The sequence below is a fragment of the Varanus komodoensis genome, unplaced genomic scaffold, assembly GCF_004798865.1.
Source record: "Varanus komodoensis strain SLA01 unplaced genomic scaffold, ASM479886v1 scaffold26, whole genome shotgun sequence".
In the NCBI taxonomy this organism is placed as follows: Eukaryota; Metazoa; Chordata; class Lepidosauria; order Squamata; family Varanidae; genus Varanus; species Varanus komodoensis.
The window spans coordinates 2810674-2822877 of NW_025335684.1; the positions used below are offsets into that span (position 1 = coordinate 2810674).

General features: G+C 61.5%; 2 protein-coding genes across 6 annotated transcripts in view; both read right to left on the reverse strand.

The window, feature by feature from the left end:
- The window catches only part of INTS1 (integrator complex subunit 1), a 35652-nt gene extending 35456 nt beyond the window's left edge, over window positions 1–196 (reverse strand). The window contains exon 1 of the mRNA XM_044433762.1: window positions 66–196. Coding sequence (XP_044289697.1) covers window positions 66–123 — 58 coding nt within the window. The 5' untranslated portion in view covers window positions 124–196. The remainder of the gene's footprint in view (window positions 1–65) is intronic.
- Window positions 197–1130: 934 nt separating this feature from the next.
- LOC123025221 (lysosomal alpha-glucosidase-like) overlaps window positions 1131–12204 on the reverse strand; it is a 32079-nt gene continuing 21005 nt past the window's right edge. For 4 of the 5 annotated variants that reach the window (XM_044433766.1, XM_044433763.1, XM_044433765.1 and 1 more), the window contains 12 exons: window positions 10835–10945; window positions 10416–10529; window positions 9841–9925; window positions 8671–8788; window positions 8375–8508; window positions 8138–8289; window positions 7441–7589; window positions 6363–6504; window positions 5523–5621; window positions 4883–5047; window positions 3406–3552; window positions 1131–3199 (listed from right to left, as the gene is read on the reverse strand). In XM_044433766.1, the coding sequence (XP_044289701.1) occupies window positions 3137–3199; window positions 3406–3552; window positions 4883–5047; window positions 5523–5621; window positions 6363–6504; window positions 7441–7589; window positions 8138–8289; window positions 8375–8508; window positions 8671–8788; window positions 9841–9925; window positions 10416–10529; window positions 10835–10945 (1479 nt within the window). In that variant the 3' untranslated portion in view covers window positions 1131–3136. The other variant, XM_044433768.1, reaches the window with a different exon arrangement.

A 12204-nucleotide genomic window follows, 5' to 3' on the forward strand; every position in this document is an offset into this window, starting at 1 on the left:
CCGGGGGCGCCGCGGCGGGGCGGGACGGGACGGCGGCGCCCGCGCAGCTGCCCGGCCACACTCACCGGAGGGCTTGGCCACGGCGCTGGGGCGGCGCGCGGCCGCGGGCTTCGGGCGGTTCATCCTGGGCGGCGGCGGCGCCCCTTCGGCTTGCCGCTCACCGAGCCGCCGCCGGTGCCACTTCAGGGACGAGGAGGCGCGGAAGGGAAGCCGGAACCGGAAGTCGGGCTGACCTTGGGACCGGAAGCAAAACACGGCCTGGGCGCGCGGGCGGGAGAGGCACCCGCTCCTTCCGCAGGCGCGCGCGGCGCAGCGCCCCCTCCCGGCCGGAATGGCCGCCCAGCTCGCAACGGCCGCTGGCGGGAGGCGCGCCGCAGCGCCACCTCGCGGCTGCCGCGGGAAGAAGCCGTCCTGGGACGCCTGGCGGGGACGCGGGCAAGCCTTGTGCACGAACAAATGCGCGAGAAGGAAGAAGCGCTGCGCCGGCGGCTCCGGGCTCCGCCACGGGGAAGACGACCGGGGGTCGGGGCCGCGTTTCCCCGGAGCAGGGGCCGGGCTTTCCCCCGCCCTGCAGTCCCGCTCATCCAGCCCTTTCTGCACCGCCCCATCGCCAACTCCTCTCCGGGCGGGTCACGGTTAAAATCATAAACCGCACCACAAAAGCGACAGCTGTGTCGCGGGGAGACACAAGGGCCGGAGATGGCGCACCAGGCGTGCGCAAGGCCCGCGAGGTTCCCCACCCCATAATCCGAAGCCCGCTTGCAAGATCGGGGAGGAAGCCTGACCCAGATTCGATTATGTAAAATGCAGATTTCACCTGATGGTAACAAATTATGTTCAATTGGTTTCGGTCCTCCTCATTTTTGATCCTATATTATACTGATTTATTGTATTTACTGAACATCTTCCTTAATTTTAGTGGTTGATTTTTTCATTGTTTGCTAGTTCTATTCTAATATCGTGCATTTTACGGCGCAGTAAGCCTCCCAGAACGCCGACCTGCATTTCCTTTCGTACTGTCTCCTACAGACATTTTTCCAAGCTTTGTACTGCATGTTAAGTACGTTATTATTGGGAAGTATGTAAGAAGGCACGGGAAGACAGCTTTCTCCAGAGAATCACAGCAGATCAGCTTCAACTTTTGTACTTTATTTTAGTTTGGCACAGAAACTGGGGGGCAGGGGGATCAAGCAGATACAATTATTTTAAAAATTCCAAAGAGGCACAAATCCAATTCCCCTGACCCCCTTTTCCCGAAGCACAAGCACGTCTGGCAAATGTATGGCAGCAGGTTTTGGCCACAGGCGGCGTGTCCCTCAGCGATGGCAAGCCACGGGCGAACGACAGTAACAGCAGGGCGCTGAGGGCCTGGGCAGGCTGGCAGGAGGCGCCCTGCCGCGGGGGGCACGGCAGCCACGGCCCACGGGCGCTTCGAGGCCGCCCCCGCCGCTGGGGTGCACTGCGGCACGCACGGCCCGGCTCCTGTGCTTGGGGTGCACGCCCGGCCGAGGGAGCCCGGCCCCCTCGGGAGCGCCACAAGGTCCTTGGAAACCCAAATGCACATTCCAACAGGACGAATGAAGCGTGGTTTCCCAACCCGCACCCCAGCTTAGCAGACGTCTCGGAGGCCGGGAAGGCGAGCACGGAATGCTTGCCTTGTGGATCGCGGGGCTGCAGGGAGGAGGCAGCGGCAGGCTCCGGGTACGGCTAGTGCCACCGAGGGCGACTTCCCCGTGCAGTGCAGTGCCCTGCAGACATTCACAGTGCGGGTGAGCTCAGGGCCGGGCCGAGGGCCCTGGCAACGCATCCGGATGCCCCTGAAGCGGCACGGGGGCCGCTGGGCGAGCGTCTCTCCAAAATCCTGCACTGCCTGGTGCGAAGCGAGGATTGTCCCCTCCCAGCCTCTGGGGCCTGCCATGAAAAGGGTCTTGAGACAAACTTCTCCGATCATGCAGAGCGGCGGAGCGGGACGGTCCCACCCTGGGGGGCACTAGGACTGCAAGGACGGACGACCCCTCGGCTACCCAAAGACGCGACTCGCCCTCTACCCCGGTTCACGGCAGCTGAGCCCGGGAGCCGAGCTGCCCTATTTGGTTATGTGCCGTCTGAGCAAACCTCCTCTGTCACAAATAAAAAAACCTTCCATCACAACTAGAGCAGCATTTTTTTGCAGGGGGGGCGGGAGCTCAAGTTGCCCCTGCGGTTTTTATCAAGGAGTGGCAGAATGTGGCACGAGCCTTCGTTTCTTGAGACATTCAGACGCTCCTGAGGGAGCTGGGCAGAACTCCAGGTTGCAGACGGAGGGATTTCTGCCGTGAGGCCACAGTCCTACGCTGCGCGAGCAACCTTGGACCACGTGTGGCCAGGCCTCCGTCCTCCTCAGAAGGCGGCCGAAATGTGCCCACAGTGACCCCTCTGCTCGGCAGGCAGCTTGGCTCTCCCGGACTCGTGCCTGACCCACCGCCCCTGCCTGGTCAGAGGTGCTGCACTGCCCGTCTGTCCCAGCCGAAGGGCCCGCTCCAGCAAAAAGCCCCCTGGCTGAGATGAAGCCCCCGCGGTGCGCGAGGCCCCGGGGTGCCAGTGGGTGTTCCCGGAAGGCACACGCCGGGGCTTGGTCTTTCCTCAACCTCGCTAACTCCGATCCTTTGAAATGGAAACGCCCGGGGCGGGTCTCGGGGTGCGGCGCATGCACTGGCCCCCACGCCTCCTGCCGCTGTGGAGGCGCCGCAGGGGAAGCGAGAGGCTTGTCGCCATCCAGCACCCCCACAGAAAATGACTCTCTTGCATGCTCGGGAACGCGAAGGCAGGGAGCGCGGCTGAGAGGCCCCTTCTGGCGAAACTGCGACGCACCATCGACACGCAGGAAGGGGCACGGGACGGCGAGCGGCGTGCGAGGGGCTCTCACCGAGCAAGGCGCAGAGGTGAGAGGCGAGTTTCTGGGCGGAGAGGCGTCGGAAACGGGAGTGGCGGGGTGAGAGCCCCCAGTCCGTTCCCGAGCAGAGGCCAAGAGGAGGCGGTGGGACAGCCACGGGGACCTTCCAGGCTGCCGCGACCCCCTGGAGGCTCCGCACAGGCAGCGGCCGATCTGCTCACCGCGATGCAGCCACGGGCGCCGGAGGAGAGGACGGTTGCCCGCTCACATCCATCGCACAGAGAATCCTTGGCTGAGGGGGAGCTGCAGGTCGCTCATGGTGAGAACCTAGGAGGACCGGGAAAGGGAGGGCGGTGACCGGCTGGGATCACGTCTGTTGCTAGTGCCTTAGGCCCCACTGCTCCAACCCTTGCCGTTCCACAAATCCTGGCCAACCTCAGCCCCGGCTCATCAGTATACCGAATTCTAGGTGCAAACACAGAAAAGGCCCCGCTCCTTGCTCTTGCTGGCTGTACCATTGGCCAACTGGTTACCTGGTTTGTCAGATAGGTGAATGGCCTTTCCTTGCCGTTGACAGTAACTGTTTTTGGCTCATCCTGAACCCCACAGACCGTCAGTGTATTGATGGTGATGTAGGTGGCTTCCACGTTCGAATGAAGGACAGTAGAAGTGAAGATATTCTGAAAGGAAGAGATAAGGGGGCAAGTCCATGATTCTTCCTTGGCCGGGGTGCTAAAACTTGGCAGAGTCTGTCTGGATGCTCTGGCCTGCCTTCTACGTGGCTTCTCTGGTGTGCTTGACCTCCTCCCCTTCCAAAATAGCTAACAGGGCAATTCCTTCCCCATTTTCCCAGCCCTTGCCCACAAACACCACATATTCATTCAGGTAAGCACAAGAGCCACCTTGGCCGAGGACACTCCCAGCACGCAGAAAAGGAACTGCCCAGAGAATGAAACACACTCCTGCGTTTTCCTGCCACTCTCCTCATCCTCCTTCTCATCAGAAAAAGAAGCTGATTGAGGAGAAGGTGGAACGGCTGCTCAGCAGCTTGTGATTTCTGCCTGAAAGCCGACTGCCAGCCTCCATGTCCCTTCCTTTAATCTCTCGTCTCCCTTGGGGTGAATTTTAGATTGTGGGCTCATCTGGGCAGGGGCCTTTCCTCTTAAACTTGGTAGAGGGCCAGATTCTGTCACAATGGTGCCGGGGACAATAGCAGCGCCCAGCTGCTGAGCAGGGGCAGTGCTGAGCACCTTCTGCGGCGACACAGAAGGCAGGAGTGCAGCAGCCGCCCTGCGTCCTCCCTCGTCCCTGTGCCTCCCTTTCATCCGGCCGGCCTGGGGCCCCAAGCAGGGCGATGAGGAACACCAGGGGAAGGCAACATGCTGCAGGCCGCTGCTCGAAGGGCCCTCCTCCTGACTGAAGAGGATGATGCCGCAGGGAAGGCCACACGCTCTGCCTCGGGTGCTTGAGACTCGGAGGGGCAGGCTGCGGGGTCTCACGGGCGGATTCCGCACGCATCCCGCCTCAGGAGAGACCTGGACCACACGTCTTCCTCACACTGCGCACGGCAACTTCTCGGGGACGGTGGCGCAGACGCACCTCTCGAGAGCACCTCTTGCTGGGTCAGGGCAAAGGCCTCGCCAGGCCAGCCGTCTCCTCCCACATGGCCAGCCAGGTACTCCACCAAGGGGAAGCCGGCAAAGGTGGGACAGGACCGCAGCAGGACCCCCCACCCCTGTTCCTCAGTTGCTGGCACTGGGAGGAATTTTTGCTCTTCACGCGCGGTTTTGATTCTTCTATCCTGTTTAAATGTTTTGCTGCTCTGGAATCTGCCTGAATATGGAATGGGGGGCAAATCATCTCCATTTTGCTGTCAGTACCTGGAGGTACCATTCAGCCATTGCAGCTAAGACCCACTGACAAGTTTATTCGGGAGTTTCTGTAATTCCATTCCTGTGCCAACTGCCCAGCTTCCAAGTGGGTCACAAACGGCGAAGAAGCTCTTTGTACCTGCGTGACGTTGAACACGAGGTAAGAATAGTTGCCCTTTGCAAAGGAGTCCAGGCTGTCGCCATCGTCCCAGTAAAGGTCTCCCCAGGCGTTCACGTCCCGCGACAAGGCAGCAATCAGGCGCAGAGGGTTCCTGCGGCTCGTCCAGGTACTGCCTCCGGGTTTCTGAGCGAAAAAGTGAGACGCCCATGAGCCTGCGGTCTGCGAAGGGCCACCTTTCCACTGAGGGAGCGAGAGGAATGGGGCGAGTTCCGTGCAAAACCCACAGCGGGGCCAGAAAACCGGGGCCACGTCACGGAGGCCTGGGTTAAATATCCCGGACTGTGGTCAGGACTGTGTCCTGGGCTCCTTGAAGGTGGTCCTGGGAGAAATGTAAGAAACATTAAGCTGAGCTGTGAGGAAGCTGCTGCGCCGTCTGTAAGTGGGCCCCATGTTTGACTCATGGCGGGCCACACGGCTGCGATTCACGGGGGACTTCCAACCGCGCAAAGCACTCGGTTTTTGATCTCGCCATGACACAGGGCGTGATCCTGCAAGCGGGGGACGTGTCATGGCTATTCAGGAGCCCTTGCCGAGGGCGCTTCAGCGGGGCTGCTGGGAGGGGGGTCACAAAGCGGGTGGCGAAAATGAGCGGCCTCACCTGGGTGGGCAGGATGGTGCCTTCACGCACGTGCAGGTTGATGTGGTCCAGCGGTGCGGCCATTTTCAGGCTCTCCCCACTGCTGTTCACCGGGGTGCCCTGTGCGGGGGCAGGAAGAGGCTGCGAGAGGAGGGCCACTGACCCCCCTCCGCCCAGGCACAGTCGGGGTGCCCCGGAGGAGGGAGCAGGGTTATTTATGTTGTTCGGCAATGGTGCAATTAGCCAGGAAGTCTGCAGTGCTGATGCAGAGCGTTCTGGCCGCCCGAGATGGCCGGCCCTTTGGTTCATGCTTGCGTGCTATGCACTGTGCCGGGAGAGGGTGGGCGTGCAAAGCCGCCTCGCTGGGCGGAGCGCAGTGCCTGGCTCTGCGGTCGTCTGCAGCGGCCCTTTCGGGCCCCTCCGGAAAGCAGCGCTGCTGCCTCTCCCCCGGCAGCTCCGGAAAAGGGCCCAGGAGAGCGGCGAGCTGGGCCGATTCAGCCCACCGGCCGCTGCCCAGCTCAGATCGACAGCGGGGGCTTCAGGGAGCCCAGCGAGTCCAGCCCAGGAAACCCCCAACCACCCCGAGGAGAGAGAGGCTCAGGTGACGCCGCCCCGCCGCACACCTGCTGCTCAAGGGGCACAGGTCTGGAGAGAAGCCCGCCCCACAGAGCCTTAGGGCACTCGCTGGACCCACCCCCACCCTCTGGTACGTCGTTTTCACGCTTGGGGTGGTAGCACAAAACTGGGGCAGCGGTTTGGAGGAGACCCCCCGGGTGCGTGCACAGTTGACACGCCCAGAAGCCATGGCGATCGGAGCGGAGAAAGCAACGCATCGGGCCCCGTCTACAGGCCCAGCCTTACCGTGTAGTAGTCATACCACACGCCTCTGGGGAAGTAGCCGATCACAGAATCCGCGCCGGCTTCCAGCACCGGTGTCACCAGGAGGCCCCGTCCCCAGAGAAACTGCTTCTCTATGGAGTAAGTGGCCACGTCCTCGGGGAACCTGGAACGGGGAAAGGGGCGACCGTGCCGTGAGCGCCAGGGCCGGCCGGCCCACAGCTAGCCGGAGCATCCTGGACGACCCTGGCCCAAAGTCCCACTCCATTGACAGGTCCCTGTGGACAAGGAACACCTGGGCCCAGGTGAAGTCCTGTGCTAAGTGGCCCACAGCTTTCCTCTGGCCGGTGCAGGGAGCTGTTGCCCCGGGCGTTCCATCCAGCAATTGAGAAAAGCCCAGCAGGACCCGCCGAAGCCACGAGAAGCAGAGCCAGACCCCTGGGCCATTCCCCACTCCCTGTCTTCCCTCCGATTCCGGCCCGGGCAGCCTTTGACCAGACAGAACAGGGACCGAACCAGGGAGGGGACTGGCTGCTGCGCCACAGTTTCCTTCGCATGGCTTTGGGAGACGGGGGCTTCCCATGGAGGGGAAAAGGCAGGAAGGCATCAGCTGCCCCAGAGGACTCTCCATCTCCACTGGAGAAAGCATTTCTGTTCAGCCCCATGTCTCAAGCCGAGGTCTCCCTCAGAGTCGCTCTTGAGCAAGGTTTAGTTCTGGCTTCTTTGCATTTCCAAACAGCATGAAAAGAAGAGGACTGAACACCTCAGTTCAAAGGTACACTGGGCTCAATACAAATATTTCCTCTTGTGGGCCTGGAAGAGAATGACTTCCTCCCTCCCTCCCTCCCTCCCTCCCTCCCTCGAAATTCCTGGAAGTGCAGAGTTACTCCATGGGCTGGGAAGGGATGACAAACCTCCAGTGCAGCGCCGGAGGGGCTCCTCCTCCGGCTAGCGGCCTTGCGGCAACCAGCCAGGGAAACTGCAGGGGTCTTGGCAGGGGTGAGGCGAGATCTTTTGCCTCGTCTTGCCACTGAATTGGGCCTGATCCACGCTCACCTGCGATCGGTTCCCAGAGCCAGCACAAGCTGAGGAAGCGACTTACTCGAAAAACAAAGGCCGGGCCACGGTGTACCCCTGCAAGTGAGCCCGATGGAAGAGGGAATAGAGGAACGGCAGAAGGGCATAGCGGACCTCCAGCGCCTCCTTCATGGCAGTCCGGGCTGCTGGGCTGAAGGCGGAGGGGTCCTGCGCCTGGCGAGGGGACAAAGAGCAGCCTGAGGGGGGGCAAGCCGGGCCTGCCCCCGATTTCCCCCAGCTTGCGTCCCCGCGGGGAAGCCGGTCAGTGTGGACATAGCGATTCGTCCAGGAGTGGCTGAACTCTTGGGAGTGAGGCGGAAGGACAATGAAAAAATACATGAATTGGAATGGCCCCATTTCCCCTCCACCCCCGAGAGGCTCCATGTCACAAATCTGCAGTCAGAAGGCACAGGCAGAGTGACGGAGCAGCACTCTTCGGAAGGCAGGCCTTCGCTTGATCCCCGGACGGGGAACCTCTGCCCCCTCCAGAAATGGCTGGACTGCAGTCCCCATCGCCTTTCATCACTGGCCCTGCCAGCCAGGGCCGATGGAAGTTGAAGTCCAAGATCTTCTGCAGGCCTCACTCCTCCAGTTCTGATCTTAATGTGCTTCCGTTCACAAAAACCCCTTCCAAAGCGTGTGTTGCACAGGAGGAAGCACGGGCTGGGGTGGACCGACGTGCACCGAGGCCCACGGACTCGCACGCCTCCCACCGGCCTCACCTTCTCATTCTGGGTGTTGTGGTTCCGTGAGAAGGGGTAGAAGGCCCCCAGCTGCATCCAGCGGGTGCACAGCTCCTCCGAGGTGGCGCCAGAGAAGCCGCAGATGTCGGCCCCGACCAAGGGGATGCCGAAGAGGCTGAAGCTCAGCAGCCCTGAGGAAGCAAGCGGACGGGGCGTGAGCCGGGGGCCAGGCTGCTTGGGCGCGTCCCCGGCAGCTGCCATGCTGAGCACACCCACCTGGGATGGACCAGGCCATGTCCTTCCAGTCACTCTTGTTGTCACCGAGCCAGTGTCCGGAATACCTGCCCTGGCTGGGAAAGGTGGAACGCGAGATCACCAAGGGCCGCTTCCCCCGGATGCTGGTCAGGGCACTGAAAGATAGGAGGACCCAGCCGATTACAGCAGAAGGAGAAAAGGCACTGACTTGCTTAAATGGGCCTTTGGACCCCCGGCACGGAGCAGGGAAGGGGTGCCAGCCACCCGGAGCCTGGCAAGCGTTCCCACCGAGCAGCTGCTCCCGCGCGTGGCCTCACCTTGCTGTGGCCTTGGCTTCCATCAGCCCGTAGAGGTTGTGGAGGTTGTAGTGCGTGGAGGCGCTTTGCCTGGCCGAGGGACAGATGGTCTTGGAGTACAGGGAGCCTCCCAGTACGGCTGACGGGAAGAGCGAAAGGCCAGTCAGGAGAGGGGGCGCACGGGACGGGCAATCGCGTCTGTTTGGCAAATGGGGCGACGGCCGCGTCGCGCAGGATTCAGCCGCCAGCAACCGTTCCTCATGCTCGCTCGCTCGCTCGCATGCACGTGCGAGGCCAGCTGGTGACGTGCCAGTGGAGCAGAGGCCACGCGCGTGCATGCTGGCCCTCACACGCAGCGGGCCCCTGGAGCCCGCTTGCCCACGGGCAGAGTCTGTGCCCAGGCAGAGGCACAGGCGCCGGGTGGGGGGCGAGCGGGGAGGGCTGAGCCCGGCAGCCATGGGTGTCTTCACAACACTTGTGCCCCAGGCCGTGCGTCCCCAGGCAGGACGGAGTTCAGACACATGTCCTGGCAGAACGGACAAAGGAACACGGAAGAGACCCGATGCTTGTCCGGGATGGAACAGCAAAGCCGCCGGGGGGGGGGGGGGGGGGGGGGCTGCTAGCCACAGGCAGTACTCAGAGCCATTGCAGCCACACAGCTGGGCGGCTGCCCTGGCTCCGTGAGCCTGCATGTCAAGCAAGATCAGACCAGGAGGGGGTGCTGCTCGCAGCGTGTGACGACTGAGGAGGGCGTCACTTGGGAAGCACGAGAATTTCGGAAGTCCTGCAAACACCCCGTTTGCAGCGCCAAACCTGCATGTTGGCAGCAGCCTAATTCTCAGAAATTTGTCTCGATTTCCTGATCTTGCGCTCCTGTTCAAAATGTGCAACGCACCAGCTAGCTTCTCCAACTGTTTGCTCTGCCCCTCCCATAACCACAGTTTCTTGCTTTGGCTTGGGAGGGGTGCTGCGTATTTTGGGGGTGCACTCGGGAAACGTGCAGGCTTGGAGTTGGAAAAAAGGGATGCGCGTCTTGGAGGGTCAGCTGGGTGGGGCCGGCTGGCAGTTTGGAGAGTTTTTCTGTCTAAGCAAGTGTAGGCTTGGGCCCCAATTTGTACTTCAGTGGGGAAAGGGGAGTCTGCATGCAGACCTGGCGGACTCTGCAGAGAAGGGTCATCTCTTCCTCCTTACCAGGGACGTACGGCGGGTTATCAAGTTCTCCCTGGGAACAGCCTTCGGACGAGCCGTCCCTGAAGTTGGAGGGTTCGTTCATGTCCTAAAGCAGAGAGAGCTCAATGGGATGGTCCTGGCCACCGAGAGCACAGTGTCTCCCGTGGGCGAGGCCCAGCCACCTGAAGCCTGCGGGGCTGTCCTAGGCAGGCCCTGGGTTCTCGGTTCAGGGTGCACCAAGAGTGATGTTCAAACCCTACCAGCCTCGAGCTCCCCGCTGGGACAGAGGGTACTCGCCACTCAGAAAGGTCACATTCTCAGGCAAGTGCCCAGAACCCCTCTGCCGGCCACCCTCCACCTGGGGCTTCCCAGACCTCTTGGACGGCAACCCTCATCGTTCCCAGAAAGCACGGCCAATGCTCAGAGACGCTGCCTGGGGATCACGTGAACACAAGTCCCAAGCGTCAGGATGGCTCCGGGGGGAAATACATTAAACCTGAGCTGAAAGATGGCACGGCCCCGTCTGGAGAGGCCCAGCTCCCAACGGGTCAATGTTATGCAGTTCATACATCAAGGAACGCTCAGGAGCCACTTACGATCCAGAGCCCGTCAAAGGGGACGACCGAGTGGAGGCTCCTCAAGTTCTCCAGCCACCACTGGTGGGTGTCTGGGTTAGAGAAGTCAGGGTAGGCGGTGAGGCCAGGCCAGACCTGAGGAGAGCAGAAAAACCGCACGGGTAGCACACAGAAGGCGCTGGCAGCCTGCACAGATCCCACTGTGGTGGCTGCGGACAATGGGAGTTGTAGCCATCTAGTGCACCCAGAGGGCACCAAGCTGGAAAGACAGAGAGCATGAACGATGCTCTCACTGAAATGGGAGCCTTCAAGGTTGACCTGCTGATCGTCCATTCATGCCTTTCCCCCGTGTTTATCCTGTTTCTGTAGCTTTTAGAGGAGATTTCTGCATGCATTAAAATCTAAGCAATAACACAGGGAGGCCTCTGCTTGGCCCTCACCTCCCCGATCAGGGGTGTCCCCCGGGTGCTCTCGATGAAGATGCCACGCTTCACGCCTTCATCGTACGGCCAGTAAGAGCCAGGCGGGCACGTGCTGCTGATCCCAGGGTCCTGGGAGAAAGAGAAACGGGGTCAGCCAGGCATGCTGGAGCCACTGGCCAGGACCCAAAGGACTCTCGGTGCGGGAGGCCCCTGGAGACCCACGGACCGCTGAGCAGCTCACAGAAATGAGCCCCCCCAGCACACACACATTCTTACCATCCTACTTGGGTAGTGGGGGGGGGGCAGGGAGCCCCCAGCCCTCACCCTGGTGGCCTCTCTGGGGCAGAAGGAGTGCAGACACTGTTCTGGCCAGAAGCCCTTTAATTCGAAGGGCGTCTGCTGCAGCCCCACCGAGGCCCTGTTGTGCACTGGCTCTGCCCCTGCACCAGAGGGCTTTCAGCGAGCCTCCCGTGAGCCTGAGCCCTGCCGCCCTCCCTGCAGGGAAAGCACTGAAAGTCCCCTCTGCCAAGTAAGCGGGGAAAGCGGAGGGCTACCCCGGCCCTTCGCATCCGAGTCGCCCTACTGACATCACAGTGCCCTATGGTGCCGATGAGCTGACCCACTGTTCCCCCAGCAAGCCTCCCGTGCGTCTGAACAGCCGTGCGACAGGCGGAAGCGTGGCCAGAGGAACGTTGGCCGGCAGAACTGCCGCTCGCCTCGTTGCCACCTCAGCGCCTCTGTCCCGAGAGTTCGCGGCAACGATTGCAAGGGCCGCTGCAGCTTGCTCAATTGCAAACTTGCAACGCAATTGGAAAAGGGCACAGGAGTGGCTGCAAAGGGGAAACGGAGAGGTAGCCACAAGCCCCCATCCCTCTCCTGGCAGGGAGGAGGAATTGATTAAGAGACGAGTCGGGGCCATGCAGGGAAAAGGAGGACACGGGCTGGAGGCGTGATTCCACGCCAGGCCTCTGCCTCCCAGCACAGCCAGCCGAGGGCATGCTGGGAGCTGGAGGCCCTTTTCGCTGCCTAAGGACACACAGGATACGCCCTCAAGCAGGTTTCCCAAGCCGGGAGCCACTAAACATGTTGGACCACAACCTTCACCTGGCTGAGGGCGATGGGAGTGCAGTGCAACACACCTGGAGGAACTTAGAGGGGGCCAGAAGGACTCAAGAACCAGGAGGCAATTTAAAAGGACCGCGCGAGGAGGAACCCACAAGATACACAACACCCCTGCAAAGCAGGACTTGCATCCAAGTGCACAGGCTCCTGCCTGCGGAGGGCAGGTTCTGCTAGAATTTTACGGATCCAGGGGTGAGGGCAGCATAACTTACTTAGCACCACTCAGAACCTGTTTCGATGCTGCTTGCGCATGGCCAAAAACCCCC